The following is a 22492-nucleotide window of genomic DNA, read 5'->3' on the forward strand; positions in this document are numbered from 1 at the left end:
GTTTAAGTTCCTATCATTGCAAAAGAAAACTGAACAGGCAAATCAAAGTCAAAGTTAAACAAGGTCTTTGCAGACAGTTTGGGTAATAATTTTAGGGTTGGCCTTTGTTTCTTTTTCAAATGAGTGAATGAACCTGGAGCTTTATCTAAACCTCTATTACAGTCCAAACACTTGTGTTTCCTGCCCCGTCAGACTTTTTAGTGATTTTAGTGATGTGTTTCACTGCAATTAATTTGGTGAGTGCAAAGTTATTATTATCCAGAGGTGGCAAAGTGCACACTTTACTCAAGTAGAATAACAGATACTCATGTAAAAAAAAAACTGGTAAGTACTGATTCAACTTCTTTACCCAAGTAAAAGTAAGAAATTGCAGGCTCTGAAAGGCACTCAAAGTACAGTATAATAGGGGATGTTGGGAAGGCAGTGTGCAGGAGTACAATATTACTTATTTCACCCAGGGTGCTTCAAATGTATGCACACTAGCTCTTAAATGCAGCACCAGGCACTGACTCAGAAAACAAACAGCCTCATAACAAGAAGCTTGCATGTTTATCCAGAAGATGTACAACGTGATGTCTTACAGACATTTGCTCGGCTAGTAATTGTTAAATGTTGAAAGAGACTTCACACACAGCTTGTCGGTTATGCCTCAGGAGCTTTAGCACAGTCCTGACTTGCCCTCGCTCTGCGTCCCTCTTTTCTTTCTGGCTGTACAGGTAATATTGAATAAAAGACTGGAAAAAAATCTCTGGAGAGCGACAGCAGCGGAGCTCACCTAAAACTGTCTGCTTGCTCACAGCACACAGGCTGAAGACACATTTTCTGGTACGAGTTAAGTTTTACTCTTAAAAGAAAGTGGGCTTTAGCCCCACAATGAGAATAAAAACTCACTGAGCAGTATTTCATTCCTTCCCTCCCATATTCTACTGGGAATAAGGGGTAAAGCTTTAGGGGGCAACTTGGCATTGTTCTTCTGAAAGGCGGGGACAACCTGCTACGCTATGTGCATGTTTGTTGTGTGCAGTCGTGCCCTCCAGCAGTGGTGGGGATTTGGAGAACCCTCTCCTCATGGTTAAGTTGATAGGTCACGGCACATTCCAGACATTTTCTGTCTGTTTGTTTTCCACCAGGAAGGCTCACAACGCAGCCTGCCGCTGCTACAAAGAGCCCTGTTTGTCTTTGATCTACACATCACACCTGAGTAGGCCTACACATTGACTGAACGAACAAAAAACTCACTTCAACATAAAAAACAAAGGTTCATAGTTTTTCTTGTGATGTTACACTAAAGTCAGGCAATGCAACTGGGCATCGCTCTTGGCAACAAAGAAACACATTTAAAAAAATAAATTTCCTGGCAGGAAAATAAGTAAAGCAGCAACACCATGTTAGTTGTTTAAGTATTGTTAGTAATATGTAAATACTACCGTTTTTACATATGTAACTATACTCAAAGAGACCTGTAAACACACTCTAATGGGTAAAATTGGTGGAGTTACCCTTTAAATTAGCATATTTTCTGGTTTCTTTACTCCTCAATGACTGTTAGCTGAATATCTTTGGGTTGTGGACGGACGAAACATTTGTGGATGTCTTCTTGGGCTTTTGGAAACACTAATGGACCATTTTCTGACGTTTTATAGACGAAACAACTACTTGATTAATTGGAAAAATAATCGACAGACTAATCTACAATGAAAATAATCATTAGCTGCAGCCCTAGCTTCCTCCATTCTTTCATTAAGCACTGCATGTTGACCAGCTGCTGATAGAGCTGAAGTTCATCCACTCCGCACGGTCCTGTCATGCTGTACAAGCCGACCTCTGCCAGCTCCCGGCCGGAGAAGGTCAAGATAAGCTAATAGGTGTTTATGGCATTGACCAGTACATCATTACACCACCTCTCTGGGACTTATTACCATCATTTATTTCAATTAAACACAGCCGACTCCCCTCACTGGCAGCTTATTCACCTGTGATTCGGAGCAGCACCATAATCAACACTCTTTGGCAAAACAGAGCAGATGATTTGTCAGACAATCAGATGCTTTGGTGATGCCTACTCGAGGTGCTTTCACATTTGCAGCCTTTATAATCAAGCTGACAGGTTTGCGCTGTTAAGGGCTCACTTGAGCAGAGGAAGTGAAATTCAAGAGGTTGTGATATAAACACTCACACAGCTATTTTGCTTTTGTGTGCAGAACAATCCCAAAGTGTTCAAAAGGATGATGGCGGAGTATGAATGGTGGCGTGTCACTAGTGTCAAGGCACTGTTCTCTATTTATGCTACAGAGTGAATGTATTAAATGTAAAAGCAGAAAATTAAATATTAAACAATAAAAAAACCTTAGAAAAAATATGTAATGAAGGACTATTAACACATTTTTTACCTTGGGCTCTGACTGAAAAACAAGAATATAAAGGCTCCCTGCGCAGCTCAGTGACCTCAGCGCTGCACCCTCCTTTTATTCTCTGCAAGCCTCTCACTCAGTACTTTGAAAACACTGCAGTACAAATGTGAACAAACTGCACTTATGCAAGAAACATGAATAATAGAAAATATGCTCTTACAGCCAATTCCTTATCTTTTGGAGACAATTCAGTGTACGTATGATTGGACCAGAGAGAGAGAGGCCAGATTGAGCTGTGGTGTTAGCCAGGGGGTGGTGGTCCTTTGCTGCCATCCAACTCTCATGCTAAGCCTGTCTCCACCAGATGGGCGCAGAGAGGGCGAGGGATCAAAGACACACACAGGTAAGTGAATGGACAGCAAGGAATTTACACCAGAAACAAGAGCCTTGCGGGGCAGAAGAATGTGGTGCACAGAGCAGCACGAATTTTTGTCCTTGAAGTGGGGCATGTGGCTTGTTTGGTCAGCAGATCTCTCTGGCGCCGGTGCCCGCTGCACTGCCCTGCTCTCGGCTGCACGTGCCATCTCTCTTGCAGCAAGGACACATGCAGTGTCACCTCGAACCTGAGGGGGATTTATTAAGTTATGCAAATAAATTGAGCTCACACCTTTATTGGTTTTAAAAACAGTCCCTGGTTCAGTGTGCCCAAACTGGCCAACCACAGAGCTCAGTGGTGTCTCTGTGGCAGCATGGACAGGATGGTGGCCCGGCTGGAGGCTGGCACCATCTTTCTGATGTCGTGTTAGCAAGGGGCCAGGTTTCTGGTGGGCTTGAAAAACACCAGTTTCCTTCCTCCATACAGTCATTCAGATCCAAAAGGTTAAAGGAACTCAGTTGCAGGAGACTTAAGACAACAGGAACATGAGAGTACAGTTTATACAGCAGGAGCCAGTTTAGCTGCCAAATGCTCTCAATATAAAGACTCCACAGCCCTCTAGATAAGATTTAGAAGATTTAAAGGATAAGTTCAGCCAAAAATGAAATTGTAGTCATTATCTTCTCACCCCCATGCGAATGGAAATTCAGGTGAAGTTTCGTAGTTTACAAAACATTTCTGGAGCTTCACAGCAAAAAAGCATTGCAGCATTCTGAGGACTTATTTTAAAATGTAAAAATAAACAACTGAAAAAAAACAACATAAAATGGCTCCAAACAGTTTGTCTGGCATAATCCAAGACTCCAGAAGCTCTGATATAACAAAATTATTGAAAAGCTGTTATTTACACCCTCAGTCGAGCTTGTGCTTCCACCTCAGTTGGGGTGTGCACCAACACTTTTATCTTAGCAGCTACAGTGAAGATTTTGGCTTAAAAAGGGTTTAAATAACACCATTACTTAATTGTCAATACTACTTTCTTCTTCATTTGTTTTTCTAATACACTGATTAACTACTTTAAGGTTGGCAGCTTCTACTCATTTTATGTGGTTGCTGTCTTTAAAAGCATCTCTATGGGAACAAATTAAGAGTAACAGATGGTTTTCCACAGTAAATGAAGTGGACAGCTAGCTGTCTTGGACAGTTAATAAGGATTCATGTCTGAACAGAGTAATGAAATGTGCTACATGTTAATCAAGCCAATACTGATGTAAGATATTAATTCACTGGCACTTTCAGCTTTTGCTCCTTCTTCCACAGTATGTTGGAAAATGCTTCTGTCTGTCACAAGCTGTGGACTGTAGGAGCGTGGCAGCACAATCAAATTGTGCAGCGATTTGTGCCATCAATTGGAACCGTAGCAATAAAGCACGATATGCGATAAAACACTGCTGAAATAGCACCAGTGAGTCAGTGAAACTTCATGGCTGAATCAGTTGAAAGGGAATGAAATGTCGTATTTTTAGTATTCATGCAGGGAGAGGAGGAAAGAACTTTTTTGTATCTTGAGTTTCAGAACAAACTTTAAAACCCTTCCTCTCAATATTTCCACAGGGACCGACAAAGTAGCTGGGAAATAATCATTAGTGAAACAGTGTTAGTGCTCATTTCACGGTATAAAAATGTTACTTAAGATAAAAATGATAGGTTAGTAAAGTGGTAAGTGGATTTAAAGTCACATGTTGAATAAAAATATGGCAGCAAATATTTATTGCTTCACTCCATTTCAGACAACTGTTGTGTGAATACCTTTGGGCTTCATTTTACAGACTATGTTATTTGTTAACGGGTTAAACGATCAATTGATAAAGATAATACTGGTGGAAATCATCGAGCCACACTTGAACAAAGACATATTTCTACATGTTACATCCCTATGGTGCAATCCATTAAATATTCATGGCTCCTATAAAGACAGAGACAGTATGTTGAAGGGTAATGTAAAGAAAACAAACAGGCAGAATCCACGGTAGTGGATCATTTTTGGGCTAAATTGGAACACAGCTCTGTGGTTTGTACTTAATAAATATCCACCCAGAGACACAAGCAAAGAGTAAATGGACCAAACCAGCACACACTTGCATATACAGGCTGAAGCATATGAGAGCAGCGAAAGAATCTGAAGCTCTACTCTGCTCTGAGGCACACCCTTGAAATATTTATGACCCTCTGCGTTCTATCCTCCACTATGGCAGGGGCACAGCATAGCTGCCTCTTTATCTCCAAACTGGACTTTGCAGCAGCTACAGCAGCCAGCTAGCTCGCTCCGAGGCTCTACATTCTTCTCTTGTGGATCCTATTACGGAGCTAACCAGCAGCCATGTACAAAGGTCCTGCAGTAATCGCCCTAAATCCTACATGTTCTCAAAGCTCTTAATGGAGAATGTGATCCTACATTCGTCAAATGTTTGGTTTTGCAGAACAATAGGCTGAACTCACTGGGTGAGCCCAGTGGACGTTCTTCCTTCATGAGTTGGTGGTGGGAGTGAGTGACCACAGAGAGGGGTGAGTCAGGACAAAGTGGTCTTTCCTTAACTAACTCTGTGGGCCAACTCACTGGGGTTTCCTGTACACTCATACTTTCCAAAAAGAGGTTTTATGAAACGGCTGGCCACCGAAGTATCCACTAACCCCACCTAGTATGCAGGCCTAGGATGTTAATTGTATAATAGGCCTGTATAACACGTGATTGTAGGGTGCTTCTGTCTGATGAAAATCATACCTTACTAAAGATATTTTAAATGCACAGATTTTTTTCAGCCGCTCAGGGTCTCGATGCGAGTAACATGGGGTCATTGGTGATGAAAATATATCTGTGTGACTCACACAGAATTGTTCATGAATGAGGTAATTAAGTTTTATTCATGTTATGTTTAGATAGTTCGCCGACTTCCTTCCTCACTCTCTGACTCTCTCCCGGTAGTTAAAGCGACAGGCGACCAACAATTGATAATCTCGTCCTCGACTTGCTTCTACGATGGTGTCTCGGTCAGTGGTAGGTGTCAAGTGGTATTTCCATTAATGGCAGGACCCAAAGTTTCCCTTGTGACTGATTTTAATGCAGAAATGTTACCTTTTATTTCTTTAAGACTTATTTTATCTGGGTAAAATATGCCCATATATTTGGGGGATTGGGCTATAAAACGGGTGTAATAACAGTAGAAAATAGAATATTTAAATTGGTTTTACATATTGTGATTGCATTGTGTCCGGATTACTTTAGAAAGAAATTGGTGCCGGTTAAAATGTCCTGGGAGATTTCAATGTCCTGACAAATGGGAAAAAGTCCAGTCCAATATTATCTGTATATTGAGTTTGAAAACAAGTCAGAGACCTCTGATGTTGTGGTTACCACCATTTTCCATCACGATGTTTCACGGTGGACACCACCATACGAGAGATTTCAAATGGTACAGATTCATTAAGTAAAAAAAAAAAATACTGGAGGTGCAAGTTTTCTAACTTGCAAAGATGATCAAAGCTTGTAGCCTCGGGCCGTAACTGCGGATCAACTTTGAACCACAACCAATCTGAAACCCAGGGATATTGCCTTGTATTAGAAAATTCAAACTATTGCTTTCAAGTACAGTATGACTGCAACAGTGAATAAAACATGAGAGACAATTATCTCACAGTTTTTTCTCACAATTCAGAGATACGTTTTTAATTAAATACCTGATCTGTGATCAGGTACGGTGATGCACTGTGATATGGATGTATTTGTGGTCACTCTGCTGGTATCTCCACATATACTTGATAGCTTCATTATAGAGGTTTTCTTACATTTCTTTCTGCAATCTTGTCATTTCAGTTTAGGCAGAAGTTAAGAGTGCTTGTTTTGATGTAAGGGATCTCCCTACAAATGCTGCAAAAAGGTAAGAATGACATTATAACTTTGGAGGCTCATGAGAACTTTCAAAAATTCGAATTCATTCATTCAGACAGCAATACAATACACACCACTGTACATTAATCCATCAACCCTCCATCAGTGCCAGAGGTTGACAGCCATGTGTAAGTTTAATAATCACTGTGTCATTACAAATGTTACCACTTGACAGCAGTCTGCCTGATGGCCTCTGTACCCACGGGTCTACAGTGAATAAAGTCTCACCTTATCTATGTGATTAGATAAGGTGAGACTGTAATGATCTCCATGGGGGAATTGGGTCATTGCAGCAGCAGACATGAGGATACAGATAAGAGATGGAACAAGTGAAAACAGTGTCTGACAAGACAAAATGACCTATGATAAATAACGTTTTTAATTAATCATTTGCAAAACATATTTGCCACTGGATCTCTTTCAAACACCTAAAACCTTCTACAAAATCTACAACCATTTCCAAACAACCAGAAATAAGTCCTGCACCATTTAAACTACCAAAAACCTGCAAAGCTCCTCTGTAAATGTTTGCTGAATGGGAGCAGGCAAAACAAGCGCAATGAATGACCAGCCAGGGGTTTGGCAGTTTCCCAGCAAACACCAGCACTGGACTAAAAATGACTTTGTAATCAGAGGGTTTACAGGGCAAACAAAGGAGGAGGGAAGAAAACCAGGGAATGATAGAGTGAGCCTATGAATTACTCAGCAGACATGTCTCTCCCTCCTTCCTCCCTGCAGGAGATAATGGGGATCATCAGTCTTCTTGCCCTCCTTTATGGCCCATCTTTTGGCCGCTCATCTGCATCCAGGTCAGCTGAGAAATACCACACGCCCTCCACAATAACTGATGTGTAGAGTTGGTGGGGCGGTGATGTCTGTCTAGTGGCATTGTCGTCTTACAAAGCAGAACTGCCAAGCTAGTAGCCAGACTGAACTGATTAAAGGTGCTAAAAACACATTTTCTCAATCAGCTTTTTACAGCGAGTGGCGGAGTCCGGCACAAACACACAATTTAAGTTAGGACAGTTTTGCTTATTAAACACGTCTGTGAGGGACGTCCATGTTTTTGTCTTGAGCTCCCATCACTGGTTTGAAGTGGGCGGGGCTAAATTAGAAGACGTCCGTGCATCAATCAGCATTTGGCAACATCTGATTCAGGATCTGAGGCACGATCAGCCACGACAAAACATAGCAAAACCTTTATTCAAACTAAACTTTGGTGCCTTGAACTGCCTGTTGTATTACAAGCACACACACACACGCCATTTCTGATTGGGTAACACCTCTGACATGACGACAAGCGAGGGAAACGTACCTCAAGGCCAGCTGCACACTATTGCACACCGACTCTAGGAAACATGCCATTCAACCTGGAAAGAGTAGCAAAAAGGTGCACACTGTTTCAAGATTGTACACACCTCTGATGACAGCTGGTGGGTTGTTTTGTTTCTTTCAATCAATTCTGATCAAACAGAACCCACAAAGTCATGATGAAGCAGACGGGTTGTAACTGAAATGTGGGGAAATACAATAATTTGCTTTCTTGCCAAGAGTTAGATGAGAGGATTGATATCAATCTTGTGTCCAGTACAGTAAATATGTTGCTTCACCCAGCAGCTGGATAGCTTAGCTTAGCTTAGCACAAAGACTGACAGCATAGGGACAACAGAATTCAACCAGCACCTCTTACACGCACCATTTAATTGGATTTATTTTGTTTAATCCAAGTCCAAATTAAATTAGGCGTATTTCAAATAATGTTGCACCATTCCTTAAATAAATAATTCCTAAAGATGTTTTTCTTAACTAAATGCTAAATCTTTAAAGCCAAATGTTCTGGGCCTTAAAACCTGAAAAAGCTCATTACTTACTTTGAGTCCATTTTCCACATTTAGTGAAGGTATCCAGATTATTTAGTAATCCTGCTGCATTAGACAGGCTCCAGGTCTACACAGTAAAGTGACACATTGAATAACAGAACAGCACTGTGACAAGTTGTAAACAAAAAAGAGCAACTGCACATTCAAGGTGACACGGGCCGGTAAAGCACCGTCAGACCGCGGAGTGAAGTAATCAAAACATTTTACCATAGATGTTCCCTAAAGAAATAAAAACAGAGCGAGATAAATTGAAAATAAATGTATCTCTGGAGGAAACACGATTTGTTATGACCACAATAAGACTGCACAGATTGTTTATTTCACACATCAGCAGGCCTTGGCTGCTGACGCTGGAATATTATTGAGCTGAGCTGCTGGATTGTCTTAAATTCATGTTATTGCAATGGCTGTGGCAGCTAACCTGCCTAAGAAAACATACATGACACATCTATTCTAGTACATGAATAATACAGTGTTCCTGCACACTCACACACACCTACTGGCACACTTGTGCATGCTAAAAACCAGCGCTGTGTCTCTCAGCGAGACGTGCCTGATTTTAAATCCCTATGAGAACAGCTCATTGAGAAGGATAGAAAACCTGCAGGTTTTTCGCAGGCTCTCATCTCCTTCCAATAAAAAGAGTCGTCTATTCTATCCTGAGACAGGATGCAATGGGGAGGCAACCGAAGGGCATCATCGTGAGTTGAAGAGTTCACAGCAGCGTACAGGAATAGCTTTTGAGAGGGTAAATAGAGGCTGATTTCTCTCTACCCAAAAACAGAATCACATTCTCGTCGTTGATCAGGGGGAAAATAGAGGAAACATTGAGGTGTGGAGTCGTGGAGAGAGGCGGCAAAAGGGAGACGACAGAACGTGTGAGTGGAAGAAAAGCCAGAGAGAGAAGCAGAAGGCGACATAGTCAGGGAGATTCTGCTATCAGAGCTCCAACATGGCAGGATGTGACATGTGGAGAGCAGGAAGAGGAAACTGGACAGATATAGATTAATTTGGTAGCCGCTCCTGAAAACATGTCTATCCCATTAGGGGCCTCAGTGACAGCTAATGTGCTTATCAAAGCGTACACCTTTGGTCTATTCCTAACTCTGGTGTGGTGCTAGTGCTGCAGCTAACATGGAGACAGCAAAGACTTTTAATTTAACTACGGGTCAGCAGGTTTTGTGTTATTCCAAGTTTTAGGACGACACTTATTGTCTCGCAGCGTTTCTCCAGAGTTAGCAAGAAACAGGGTCACACCCCGGGGTCAAATCCCACATCTAATCAGACTTAATGTAGGTCATTAATTACTATGACTTTACCACAGCTCAGCTAATTTTGTCCACGTGAGAACTGCTCAAAGGGAAGGAGCACAGTCAAACAATGAATCTCATTGAACTGAGATAGAAAAAAAAAAAAACACAAGAAAAGCTTTGTGAAAACAAGCAGCCTCTTATTTACAGTGCACTGAAACTCTGCATTTGAGGATTTCAAGCAAACAGCAGGATGAGCTCAGCTTTATTTAATCTGCCTGTACAGTGCTGCTGAGGGACTACAGTTAAACATCAAGTCCTTTTAGCACTTAGTATTTAGGAAAAAGGGCAAATCATGCAGGTTTCAGTTGACAGGTTAAAAAAAAGTGCAGTTTGATGTTTTATTTTTACACAGGGCTCCAGAGAGGCTAAACTCTGTTGAGCTGATTTAGTACAATCAGCTACATAAATGTTGCATCCAGTATTTTCTCTCAATAAATCATATCAGTAAACACTGCTTTCGTATTGTACAGGACTTTGTACAGGTACATATCGTCTTTGTATCTCTGTCAGCAGGTAGATTCAACAGCTAAGGGACTCGTCTTTATTGGCTATCAAAACATCCAATTGAGATTTAAAAAAGAAAAAGAAAATACATTAAATTAAATGTTTAATGTTCTAAAATAACCATTATAAGATCATTTAGGGACTTTACTTGATATAAATTTAGCTACATAAATGTTGCATGCAGTATTTTGTTCTTTTAATGATTATGTAGTATCATAAATCATATCAGTAACACTGCTTTCATATTGTACAGGACTTTGTACAGGTACATGTTGCCTTAGTATCTCTGTCAGCAGGTAGATATAATAGTTAGGCTTTAAAGACTTGTTTTATTCAGTTTTTTAATATCTGTGGGTTTCATAGGATAACAAAACATAAAATCAAATGTTTAATGTTCAAATTAAAACCCAAGAATACCATTTTAAAAGGAGCACTATGTCGTTTTGGGGAATCTAATTTTTTACGCCCTAAACTAAATAATCAAACTCTTGCTTTCATGATTGAATAAACAAACTGACCTTTAAGGAAGAATATTGTTTTACTTTGTTTATATGTGGCGGACCCTGCCACCTTTCTAGCTTCAAACAGTGTTCATGGGACCGTATGTTCCTCTGAGAACAGCTTATTTATTCAGTTATGGAAAAGATAAGTATTTCTGAGTTTGTATTATTAATTCATGAATAATTTGAATTTCTTCTCCAAAACTACATAGTGCCCCTATAAACATTTAATCAGATTTGATTTATTTTTCATATTTACCAGAATCAGATGTTTTGAAAACCTACAGAATACAAAAACTGAGTAAAACAAGTCCCTCAACTATCATACCTACCCGCTGAAAAATACTACAAAGACATCAAAACCACCAGCAAAATTCTTGGAAAAAACTTTCATCCATCCAAGATACTTCATATTAAAAGAGCAACGTTGCCTTCGTTTGGCAATGTAAGGATGTTTTTCACTGTCAACTTTTCTGATGACCTTTTGTAACTGTATGATTCACAGTCAGAAACCATTATGGAGCTGGCTTCTGGTCAGACATGATGAGAATAGTATTTGTTTAAAAGGGACAGACCCTCTGGAAAAAACAGAGCCACATAACAGCAGCATGGGTGTGTCAGCTCAGCTCAGCTCAGCTGTTACCACCGAGGCAGATAGCCATCTGATCAAATGTGGTATGAGGAGTTTGAACTTGTGATGTCTAACGTCAGGGTAATTAAAGGTTGTGCTCATTAGAAGTGAAACACCACGTTAACCAGTTGGTTCAGTTTAGCAGCTCCCTGTGGTGCAGTAGTTACAGCCATGAGGAGAAAAACTACAGCAGAAGTTCAGTTTTGGGAATGACTGGAGGGGCTTTGGGGATGCTTCTCAAACATGAAGCCGCACAGATAAAGGGCGGTGGTTTTCTGATAGCTGTCATTAACAATCTTTAAATCCCCCCCTCCTGGAAATAACAGCATGCTTTTGGCCTCACGGTGCGTTTACGTGTGAACTTACCTTCAGAGAGCTCCAGCTCCAGCTCCGCCAGCTTCTCCCGGACCTCCGCCGGCAGGGTCATAGCGACAGCCGGCGTGGGCTCCAACATCATCGTTAGCAACCCGGTGGAGGTTCTCTCAGCCATGGTGGTCCAGCACGGAGCGCGAATAAGGTCCACTGAGGCGCAGGTGAGGAGGACAACACGACCAGAGAGGTGAAAATACAATATAAAGCAGCCCTCCTCACTTGGTGTCGGTCAAGGAGGGCGAACAGGGTGTTGGTGCTTCTTCTCCCGTCTCGCTGCGACGTCGTACAGATGTGTGAGAAACGTCTCCAACAGCCGTCATGACACGGCTAGCTGCGAGGCTAGCAGACACACCTGGCTGCGTGCGGCCATGTAGTGAGGAAGGACAGGCTGCTGCCGCTGTCTCCGAGCCGGGGCTGTCCGTCCCTCGGTGTCCTGGCTGTCGGCGGCTGCTTCACTTCAACTGTGGAGGGAACTCATTCAACTCCTCGCTCGCTTCCCACGGCGCAGTCGCCATTGCATCATAGCAACAGCAAGCCCCGGCCGGGCGCGTCCACGAGGCGTGTGCGTGCGTGCGTGCTGACAGCCTCATAAAGCTCGCCTGCCTCCTACTGTCACAGCCACAGAGCTGCGTGCCACTCAGGCAGGACTACATGCAGGGACATTGGCTTGAGTGGGGACTTATTATTAATTATTTATTTTTTTACTAATTTAATGTCTTATTTTTCTGTCCCATTATATGTAGTACATGTCTGATGTGTTTGTGTATTTGTTTTTCAATAAAGTTCATAAAAAAGAAAACAAGTAGGACTACATGCAGGGACATTGGCTTTAGTGGGGACTTATTCATTATTAATTTTTTTACTAGTTTAATTACTTATTTTTCTGTCCCATTATATGCAGTAAATGTCTGATGTGTTCGTATATTTATTGTTCAATAAAGTTCATAAAGAAGAAAACAAGTAGGACTACATGCAGGGACATTGGCTTGAGTGGGGACTTATTAATAATGTGTGGTAAATCTCACAAACATACATGTTAATTTACCAACATTTCCCCTCACTTTATAGGTTTCCTGTGTGAATTTAAAGAATATATTTTTTAAATATATTTAATATATTCTTTCTTTTTTTTCTTTTTACTTTTACAACCCCAAGCAGATTCAATTTGCAGTCATCATTTATTAAAGTCTTATTTTTCTGTCCCATTATATGTAGTACATGTCTGATGTGTTGGTATATTTATTGTTCAGTAAAGTTCATAAAGAAGAAAACAGGTAGGACTACATGAAGGGACATTGGCTTTAGTGTGTACTTATTAATAATGCGTGGTAAATCTCACATACATACATGTTCATTTACCAACATTTCCCCTCACTTTATAGGTTTCCTGTGTGAATTTAAAGAATATATATTTTAAATATATTTAATATATTATTTCTTTTTTTTTCTTTTTACTTTTACAATCCCAGGCAGATTCAATTTGCAGCCATTATTTATTATTGTCTTATTTTTCTGTCCAATTATATGTAGACGTCTGATGTGTTTGTATATTTGCTTTTCAATAAAGTTCATAAAAAAGAAAACAGGTAGAACTACATGCAGGGACATTGGCTTTAGTGTGCACTTATTAATAATGTGTGGTAAATTTCACACACACAAATGTAAATTTTCCCCATTATAGTGAGAATGGGTCACTATAAGGCAAGTTTATGGACATTTTAGAAAAGTGCTTTACATATATATTCACCTTAAAATAGAATTCAAAACAGACATATTACTACATTATTTGGTGTCAAAGTGCTTGACATGAAATAAATGATCAGAGTAATATGTAAAGTCACTACTGAATTCAACAAACTGCTAGAAAATATTCCATTAATATAGTGATTAGGTCCTTAAATTTCAAATTTCAAGTCTTTTTAGGGAGGTAAATCGTCTATATGATTGTAGGTTGGTGGGTGAGCGGGACAGATGAGAGCCATCAATTCATCAGTTGTTCACTTTGTTGGGGTCTCGGCTGACGGTACACCTACAAGTAATCTGCTGGAATACTCAACACAAGTTGAGTTTGCAAAAAGCAAAGCACAAACTGGAGCAGATCCTGTCCTGGAGGCTGGGACAAGTCCATGTTCTCCTGCCTCCTGAACTCACATGATGCTAGCACTGGACATCATGTGACCCACATCAACATATTGGTCATTCATTTTTAATCATGTTATTTAACTTTATTGTGATGTAGCAAACATAAGAAACACAACACAAAAGATACAATTGCAGTGAAAAGTAAGTAAGATCTTATAATAAAAGGTATAAAAGTATACATACGCTGAATTCCTTTCAGGAATCTGTTCCTTCTATTTGAGAACCAAAATGGTTTGACAATATTGTTGAGCTGCAATTGAAAAATAGCTGATCTGCATTCAAATCACACTTAAATATGGCACTACTTTAATAGCCTTTATATATTATGTATATGTAATATAAGCTATGAATATGTAAGCTATAAATATGTTCATATTAAAGGGGCTGAGTGGATCTTCAACTCTAAACTAACGTTAGCTACTGTTGCTCTCTGTTAGCGGAGCGGAGAGAGGCACTGACTCAAGGCACTCAAGATATGGCTAATGAAAAAGTGATTCATACATATGACAATGAAAAGTGTAAAGCTAGATGGATGGATGGATGGACGGATGGATGGATGGACGGACGGACAGACAGACAGACAGACAGATAGATAGAGCAAATGTAGTGTTGACTTCAATTCAAAGTGAGTTAAATAATTCAAACATAAAAATACTGACTCTACAGATACAGATCTGTTTAAGCTGCACTGCGCCAGGCAAGAAAAGGCCATTCACATTTATATGTCAAAAAACAAAATAAATTACATATGATTACATGTACAGTAAATTGAGCATAATCTGAGTCTGTGCTGTGCTTTAGATTACTCTAAATGTTTTTTGTCCTGCAATAACTGCCATTGTTTCGACTGCGAGGCTCTGATTGGGTGATACCATTACTTTTGTGTGTGTACATTTTTGAGCCAAATATATAAGTGAAAAACATAGAGTAAGAATAAAAAAAAACAGTAAATAATAATTAAGTTACGTTTTTCTTCATCTGCAAAAATATGTCAAGTGTTTTGAGTTCACACAACCAGCAGGTGTCAGTGTATACAAGGTAAAAATGGTTCTTCTGTGGCAAGACATGGTTGACAGCATAGAGAGTTTAGAGAAAGTGATGGTGATAAACTCTCTATTGTAAGTACAGATCTTTCCGCAGAGTATGCTTCAGATCGATGTTGTACATTTCTCCAGGATTCCTCTCGTTATGCTCAAAGATGGCCTTGTTCACTTCAGTATGAACATCAAGAAGATGTGTTTTCCTGTCAGAACACAAACAAAAGTTTAGTCTATAGCTCCTACTGTATGGAAAGTGTCTGATGCTAAACAAAAGCTGAATTTGCTTACTCCACCAGTTTTACACATTAGAGTGAGTTTACAGGCCTTGGGGAGTTCAGTTCTGCAGTTCTCAGTTCTGCATATGTGGAAAAAGTAGTATAAAGTCTTTTGTGGCTCCAGAGGAAGCTGCATGTAATCTGATCAATTGCGTCCACTGATGTCATATGCAGTAGTACTCCCCAAGGCCTGGAAACACAAAAATGGTGGAGTTACCCTTTAAATATCTGTACCTTCTTTGGCCTTTCTGTAAGGCATCTGTCAGCGCCTTCAGGTAAACAGAGCGATGGTGTCCTTGCTCCAGTAGACGTTGTTGTGTCCAGCAGTGGCTCCAGAACACATCTGCATCTGTGGGGATGATATCACTTCTAGGTATCACATCACACCCATCTGTCTCCAGATCCTCATCCCGGTGGTCCATCCTGGCAAAGGGCTGAGACTCGGGGACGCTGTACCTCTGGATGAAGAAGAGTTTGGGCTTGCCGGCCAGCATGGGGCACGCATCAGCGGTGAAAAGACGTCTGACACTGTCCAGAGGCTGACCTACGCTGTTCGAGTCGGTACCCAGGAGATGTTTTGCCGTACCACGGCTAATGATGCAACAGACAAAGCCGTCACCTTCAAAGTTCTCTCTCTGTCTGATTATCCCTCTGAGAGCTGAGAGAGTCTCGTCAATACTCAGCCACTTGTGGAGGAGCACATTGAAGTGGAGGGCCCTGAATGTTTGTTCCAACATGTCTGAGTGAATAAGGAGAGAAGAAACAGAGTTTAAGATTCACTCTGAAATTAAGACAATTAAAAGATGAATGAAAAACACTATCAGACTGAAATCATTTTATTATGATATTGTACTTTCTACTCAATACATTAATTTGATAACTTGAGTTACTAGTTACTTTTCAAATTGCAGATTGCCAAATGAGTGCATTTTTATTTAACTTATTTTTTACCAACAATCATATAAAAAACAGACAAATGTTGAAGTGAATTTTGGATAGTTCGCCAGGCTGATAACTGGTCCACCCATTTAAACAATATTTTTCACACATGAAAATGTAAATAACTTTTACTTGGACTTTTGATACATTTAAGTTATTAAGTTATCAAGATATCAGATACTGTAAGACTATATCTTAACACGCTATATTTACTTTTACAGAAGTATGACTTTTGGGTTATTTATACAACACTGGCTAAAGTTACTAGTCATTTTCCAGATTGATAGTTCTCATGAAACATGTTATAAGCTTGTAAAAAATAAAAACACATTGTAGGGAATAGTTCAGGACTTTCATGTCTTTGAGTTGTTAGTAGTTCCACTGAAAAGAGACTCCCCCTCATGTGAGACGTTTCCCCTCAACATCTCACATGGTTTCATTTTGAAACAGTTTGAGGCTAAAAAATGTAAGATTATATTTTACGTGCTTCCTCATTAATAATGTCACGACTCCTCTACTTCATCTTGTGACCGTTTGGTGGGGACCAAACCCGAGGTTGGAAAACACCTGACTAAACTTGAGTCAGTTGAGTCAAAAGCAGCTTACACACTGACGCATCAGTAAAAACAATCGATTATGCATTACATAATATACCAATCAAGGGCCATTTCTGATGCCGAATAATACATTTTATTAAATATTTTTCCACTGACATTGGTATTGAAAGGGTAAGTTCACCCAAAAATGAAAATTCAGTCATTATCTACTCAACCTCATGCTGTTGGAAAGTCAGGTGAAGTTTGATAGTCCACAAAACATTTCTGGAGCTTCACAGCAAAACTGTGTTGCAGCATCCTCATTAATAACTGTAGCTCATTAACAACTGTACCCAGTAGCTGGGTACTTGTACCACATAATCCAAGTCTGTAGAAGCCCCAAGATCCCAAATTGACATAAAAAGATGTAATTTACACCCTTGACAGCGAGTTGACCATATGCACCCACTTCAGATGGAGTGCACACTAATGCCTTTAGCTTAGCAGCTAAAGTGAAGATTTCAGCTTTAAAAAGAGTGTAAATAATGTCTTTTCAAATCAATTTGGGATCTCTGGGCTTCCAGAGACTTGGATTATGCCAGACAAGCTGTATGGAGCCATTTTATTTTTACATTATAAAACAAGTCCCCATCTACTTCAATTGTGTAGGAGAATGCTGTAACGCTGTGTTGCTGTGAAGCTCCAGAAATGTTTTGTCGACTATGAAATTTAACCTGACTTTCCATCGGCACGAGGGGGAGTGGATAATGACTGAATTTTCATTTTTGGGTGAACTTATCCTTTAAGTAAACAATGTGATTATTTTTTCCACCACTGGACTGTAGGTACAATAGTGTTTTGTGTCTCACCTCCATCATTACCCACGCAGTCTATGATAACACAAACTCCTCGGGGATTGGTGTTAAATTTGTACCAATCTAGCTGACTCTGTAATGCAAAGGAACAAGCAAATCACTTTCATGAATGCACTTTATTAAATAAACTCAGCTCAAATATACAGAAAAAAAACTGCACCAACAGTGAGTGAAGACCTTACCTGACAGCTCTGCTCCCTGTGCACGGGCAGTGGTATGTTTGCTGTCGCTGATGAAGAGCAAAACGGCAAAATTAAAGTGAAAGACAACGAGAAGTTTGGGGCTTTCCAAATGCCCTGTGAAATTATATTTGCTCAATGCTCTGCTTAAAAGAAGAATATTTCACTTACAGTATCTCTGGCAAATACATGTGAGGTTAACTTATTAATATGTAGCCTGTCTTACCGCTGTGACGGGACTGTTCCCTTCTTGGTTGCTGGAAATGATGAGGAGTATTTGAAGCGGAGAAGGGACGCTAGGGAGAAGACGTTTTTAAAGTGTCAGTTATGCAAGAAAGCGAACTGATTCAGTTAAAGTTAACTTTTTATACTCATACTTACAGGAGCTCTGAACCTTTGCTGTTGAGGCGGATGTTGTTCAGATGTCACAACTGTGAAGAGTGTACGCAGACAGAGAGAGAGTCAAACAAGAACATTTAAAAATGTTTAAATGCATGCTTGAGGATCAATCTAACTCCCTCTGTATGCTCTTGTGTTGTAAAAAAGAGATTGGAGATTCGTTTCTTTGTCCGTTGCACAAGCAAGCCTATCCATGGCCCTGTTGGTGAAACACTAGTTAATTAAACTAGTTGTTTAATACATTTTGCAGTAGCTTGCTGGTAGTTCAACTACATTCATCTTTGCTAGTGATTCAAGCACATTAATGATTTTTTTGCCTTTATTTGTGTAGTTAACAACTGAAACTACTTACAATTTTGTGCTATGAAGGAAGTGGAAGGATTGATTTCTTTATTCTCATTTTATCACTGTGTCTACTGTAATTCAAAACTGACATTCCTTAAACTTTACCATGAATAGAGGGGTGTTCTGGGAGGGGGGGAAACTAAATTTCTCCTGAGGGCAGCCTTGCTGTTGTTCAACTCCTTCCAGTGTGAAGTAAATGGTGGCTAATCTTTCAAAACAGCTTCCCCAACACTGGTTTTTGGTTGTTTAAACAAGCAATAGACAAGTTTTCTGCGTCAACATATGATTATGACGTAAATGCTGTTTGCACAATGTAATGGATAGACAATAATGAAACCATCTGTGTTTACAGTAGCTCCCTATAAACCTCGCTATCACTATACAGGTTCGTCTGCACTAAGCGAGCAGTCACCTGGGAAAAGTAAGGTGAAATGGAGATCCATTTTTATTACAGACTAAATGACTGAATAAATCCGGTTCTCTCTGCAACAGCGGCACCAAACCAAAAATTGTCTGTTGCCACAAGTTAAATGGAATAATGTGATTTGGAAAAGAATACAACTTTTCACATGTGCCTTAATAAAGACAGAGTTTGGTACTGTATTAATGTTTGTGTCCAGTTGGTATCTTACCGCTACATCTGTAAGCTAGATGTTAAGATGTTATTCTGATATCACCGAACAGGATAGGGTTTGTCAGTTTAGTGAGTTAAATGAATCCGTAAAGGGAATTTACTTAGTTTTATTCTATGCTTTATCTCACAATCTAGGACAGAAAAAAAAAAACTTTCTGTTGTAACACTGCGTGTTGAAATATACCTTTGTATTGTCAGTATTGGTCAGTGGGTGGTCACCGAGAAAAAATGTGTTGTATGCTATAGGTGGGTTGAGTTTCTGTTCTGCGTCTGTGTAAAAAATGTTTCACTTTCTTTTCTTTAGTTTTGAAGCAAAGTACAACATGTGGTTTTGTGTGTAATTGACCATTTCTTTGGTATTACACAAATACATTTTCAGTTCCCAATTCCCAGCATTTCCTGTCTAAAGAATATGTAACTTTAAAATACACATCATTCATAAAAGGTATATTTATAGTGAATGGTAAGATGAAAAGAGTCTCACCTGGCATCTTGTACGCAGTGACTTTTTTGGCGAGGTCGAGCCTGCCAATGTCGCTCAAACATTCCTCTACAGCGTCGACTCTTTCAGGTGAAACTACATCCAGCTTCTCAAGTTCAATGATCAAATCCAGGAAACTCTGTGACAGGAGACAGAAGAGGAAGTTGGGATTATTTGTCCCCCTGAGAATGTAAGTTTAATATGCAACAATTCATATGACATTAGACCAAAACTCCCCCTCCTACACACAAGAATGAGACATCCAGTAAATGAATACCAAACTTTCCATTTGTTTCACCTTTGCTTTGTCTATTTTCTCACGGGGTAATGTGCCGCTCCACAAGAATTTCACTCTGTTCAGATCTTCATCCACCATATCTTCACTTATATTAGACATCAAGACTCTAAATTGAGAAAAAAAAATAATAATAATTACTTTGGAACCATAAATATGTGAACTTGGATTGTTAAACTATTTCTGACTATTTTGACTTCTTACCTGAATTTTGGCAGAACCTGCCTGTAAATCAGAGTCCTCTCCACCTCGTCTCTGCTGGTTTTACAAACCTTTCTCAGAATGTCAAAACGTCCCAGTCTCAGCATGAGCTCTCTCAGCAACAGGTGACCCGCGTCGTGGCGCTCCACTTTCAACATCAGCATGTCTTTCATACGAGCCTCACTGTTGTCCGTGTCCGGGCTTTCACACAGGTAGAAGATCCTCCTGCGTTCACAGCTGCTGAGAGAATCTGCTATCTGATTAATGGCCTGAAGCTGTTGTTGGTCTGGGAGAGCCATGGACTTCGATCGAAGAGGAGTGGTAGCTGCAGGCAAACATGATCGGATAAAAGATCTTGAGTTCTGAATCATTCAATCATAACGAGGAATGCAGCTGTAACAGAGGATTAATGAAAGAACCTACCTGACTTCGGAAATGTCACAAAAGAAGCACGAACTAGACAAGAGGAATTACAGCCAGGAAAGATGACGCACGTTTAAAACTCTGGGGAAGTACCTTTCATGCAGACTTAATGGAAATCCCTTTACGCGGTGCACACCGAGTTGCAAAGAAATATATACAGATCGGCCCCCTTGAAGACGATAGGTGTGGCGTACTACCCAAATTCCTTTGGTTTTTGGTTTTAATAAGACTACTCAACCTGCAGGCTGTGGTCCCTAAAGTGAAAGCGAAAGCAAAAAAGGGCGAGAGCGCTCTGATAAGGACGAGGGCAACTTAAAGGCACAAACAGCAGAACCGACGTGACGGATTCAAAGACTTTTTACCATTCTGCAGATGTGATGGTTCATTGGGCACTGACTGTATTATTTACAATTAGAAAGGCTAAACACCCGTCAGAAGGATTTTTCACAACCTGGCAACCCAATATTTTGTCTCCCTACTGGTCTATAGTTACAATTTATAAGCCCTTAATTTAGGGTGTTGGGAAGTGGCACATAATTTAAATAGAATTAATACAATTATTGCTATTTTTCATATATTTGGACTTTTTTCAAATTTAAATTTTCATTTAATTATTTTTTTTGTTAAGTAGATAAATAACCACATTATCAGTCATAGTATCCACATAGTTGAATGCACTTATTGTTAGTTGTTTTGGATAAATGCGTCAGCTAAATAAATAGAAAGTTGTGTCATGTCATGTTATTTACTATAGACTGCTAATTCTATTTTTCATATTTTTTGACATGTTTCATATTTTATGTATTTATCTGTTAATGAATTATTGAGTAAATAAATAACTACCATATTATCCATATGGTTAAATGCACTTATTATAAGTGGTATTGGATAAAATCATCAGGTGAATAGATATAATGCTATGTCAAGTCAAATTATGTTATATATTTTAGACTGCTAATGCTAGTTTTCATATATTGTGACATTTTTCATATTGTATTTATGTATTTGTTCATTTTAAAAAGGGACAGTGTTAAGCTCAAACATAAATATCACCATTTGATGCACTGTACTAGATTATAGCTTCAAGCTAATGAGCATCTGTAGTCCCTTTGCAGGTCTGGTCAGGTCAGAGCAGATAAACAGTAGAGAGTACAAAACAACATAGAAAGCTGTACAAAAAAAGTAACATTTTACAAAAGCACACAATATGCATGCTTGTTGTCGAATAAAAGCAACTAAAAACACATTTCCCAATTAATCTGCTTTGCTTTCACTTCTGTCGATTTACACATCCTGTCTATACGCAGTGAAATCGGTGTGTTTACGTTTCTTTAACACTATGGTGAATTTATGCGAATGCAGAGGTGCGTTCAAAGCCTGATACTGAGTTCTCCGACAGTCGTGAAGGCCCCACTGCTGCTCCCCCTGCAGGTCGCCGGAGCTCTCTGCTCACCAAACCGCGCTGAGTTCCGCTCAGTCTGGCCAATCGTGTCCCGCTGTGGATCAGCAGCACCATTGCAGTGTGGGGAGATCATACGGAGGTACTGCTCGCTCAGAGAGGGAGCATCGGGAGGAAAGATACTCGACCTGAGTGACCGCTCTGGGCTAACACCACCCCTACTTCCCCGATACGACCACCGCGTGACATTGCCACAACCAGCTCGAGTCGGGGTGAGTATTTTATCACCTGGTAGCTGGTGAAGCAGTCAGACTGTTGTAGGTAGTCGCAGTGAAGGGCTGCTGCTGCTGCTGCTGCTGACTTGGACCATCATCAGCTCTGTTGATGTGGATGAGGAGGCTTCAGCGTTAGCGGGCTGCCCGACTGTTAACCGTCCTTCGCTCAGGACCACAGAGG

At 40.0% G+C, this 22492-nt stretch overlaps 3 protein-coding genes across 10 annotated transcripts in view; 1 reads left to right on the plus strand and 2 right to left on the minus strand.

The window, feature by feature from the left end:
* dip2a (disco-interacting protein 2 homolog A) overlaps window positions 1-12521 on the minus strand; it is a gene marked incomplete at its 3' end in the record, with an annotated part of 99724 nt that extends 87203 nt beyond the window's left edge. The window contains exon 1 of one of the 5 annotated variants that reach the window (XM_084362420.1): window positions 11868-12513. In XM_084362420.1, coding sequence (XP_084218546.1) covers window positions 11868-11991 — 124 coding nt within the window. In that variant the 5' untranslated portion in view covers window positions 11992-12513. Of the gene's footprint in view, window positions 1-11867 lie in introns of all 5 variants that reach the window. The other 4 variants (XM_084362421.1, XM_084362422.1, XM_084362423.1 and 1 more) reach the window with 4 other exon arrangements.
* Window positions 12522-14076: 1555 nt separating this feature from the next.
* LOC311262198 (CASP8 and FADD-like apoptosis regulator) lies at window positions 14077-22413 on the minus strand. Of its 3 annotated transcripts, none has more exons than XM_084361440.1 (10): window positions 22325-22413; window positions 20218-20539; window positions 20017-20122; window positions 19722-19857; window positions 18241-18290; window positions 18086-18155; window positions 17863-17909; window positions 17675-17753; window positions 15565-16069; window positions 14077-15258 (listed from the first exon to the last, which is right to left on the minus strand). In XM_084361440.1, exons 2-10 carry the CDS (start codon window positions 20511-20513, stop codon window positions 15129-15131), a joined length of 1419 nt encoding a protein of 472 aa, XP_084217566.1. In that variant the 5' UTR covers window positions 20514-20539; window positions 22325-22413; the 3' UTR covers window positions 14077-15128. The 3 variants fall into 3 exon arrangements, with proteins under 3 accessions (XP_084217566.1, XP_084217564.1, XP_084217565.1); XM_084361438.1 differs by lacking the exon at window positions 22325-22413 and adding an exon at window positions 20731-21445; XM_084361439.1 differs by lacking the exon at window positions 22325-22413 and adding an exon at window positions 20638-21444.
* LOC311262197 (hyccin 2) overlaps window positions 21534-22492 on the plus strand; it is a 48648-nt gene continuing 47689 nt past the window's right edge. Inside the window, exon 1 of one of the 2 annotated variants that reach the window (XM_084361435.1) lies at window positions 21534-22308. The gene's annotated coding sequence lies outside the window, so the exon portion shown is untranslated. The remainder of the gene's footprint in view (window positions 22309-22492) is intronic. The other variant, XM_084361437.1, reaches the window with a different exon arrangement.

The sequence above is a fragment of the Pagrus pagrus genome, assembly GCF_965226575.1.
Source record: "Pagrus pagrus genome assembly, chromosome: 9".
NCBI lineage: Eukaryota > Metazoa > Chordata > Actinopteri > Spariformes > Sparidae > Pagrus > Pagrus pagrus.

Bases quoted from the DNA above. Each gene is read 5' to 3' on its own strand.
- LOC311262198 (XM_084361438.1), bottom strand. The intron at 18,291-19,721 runs GTGAGACTCTTT...CACTCTTCACAG, and splicing joins CACTGCGTACAAGATGCCAG to TTGTGACATCTGAACAACAT. The intron at 16,070-17,674 runs GTGAGACACAAA...TTATTCACTCAG, and splicing joins CTGCGTGGGTAATGATGGAG to ACATGTTGGAACAAACATTC.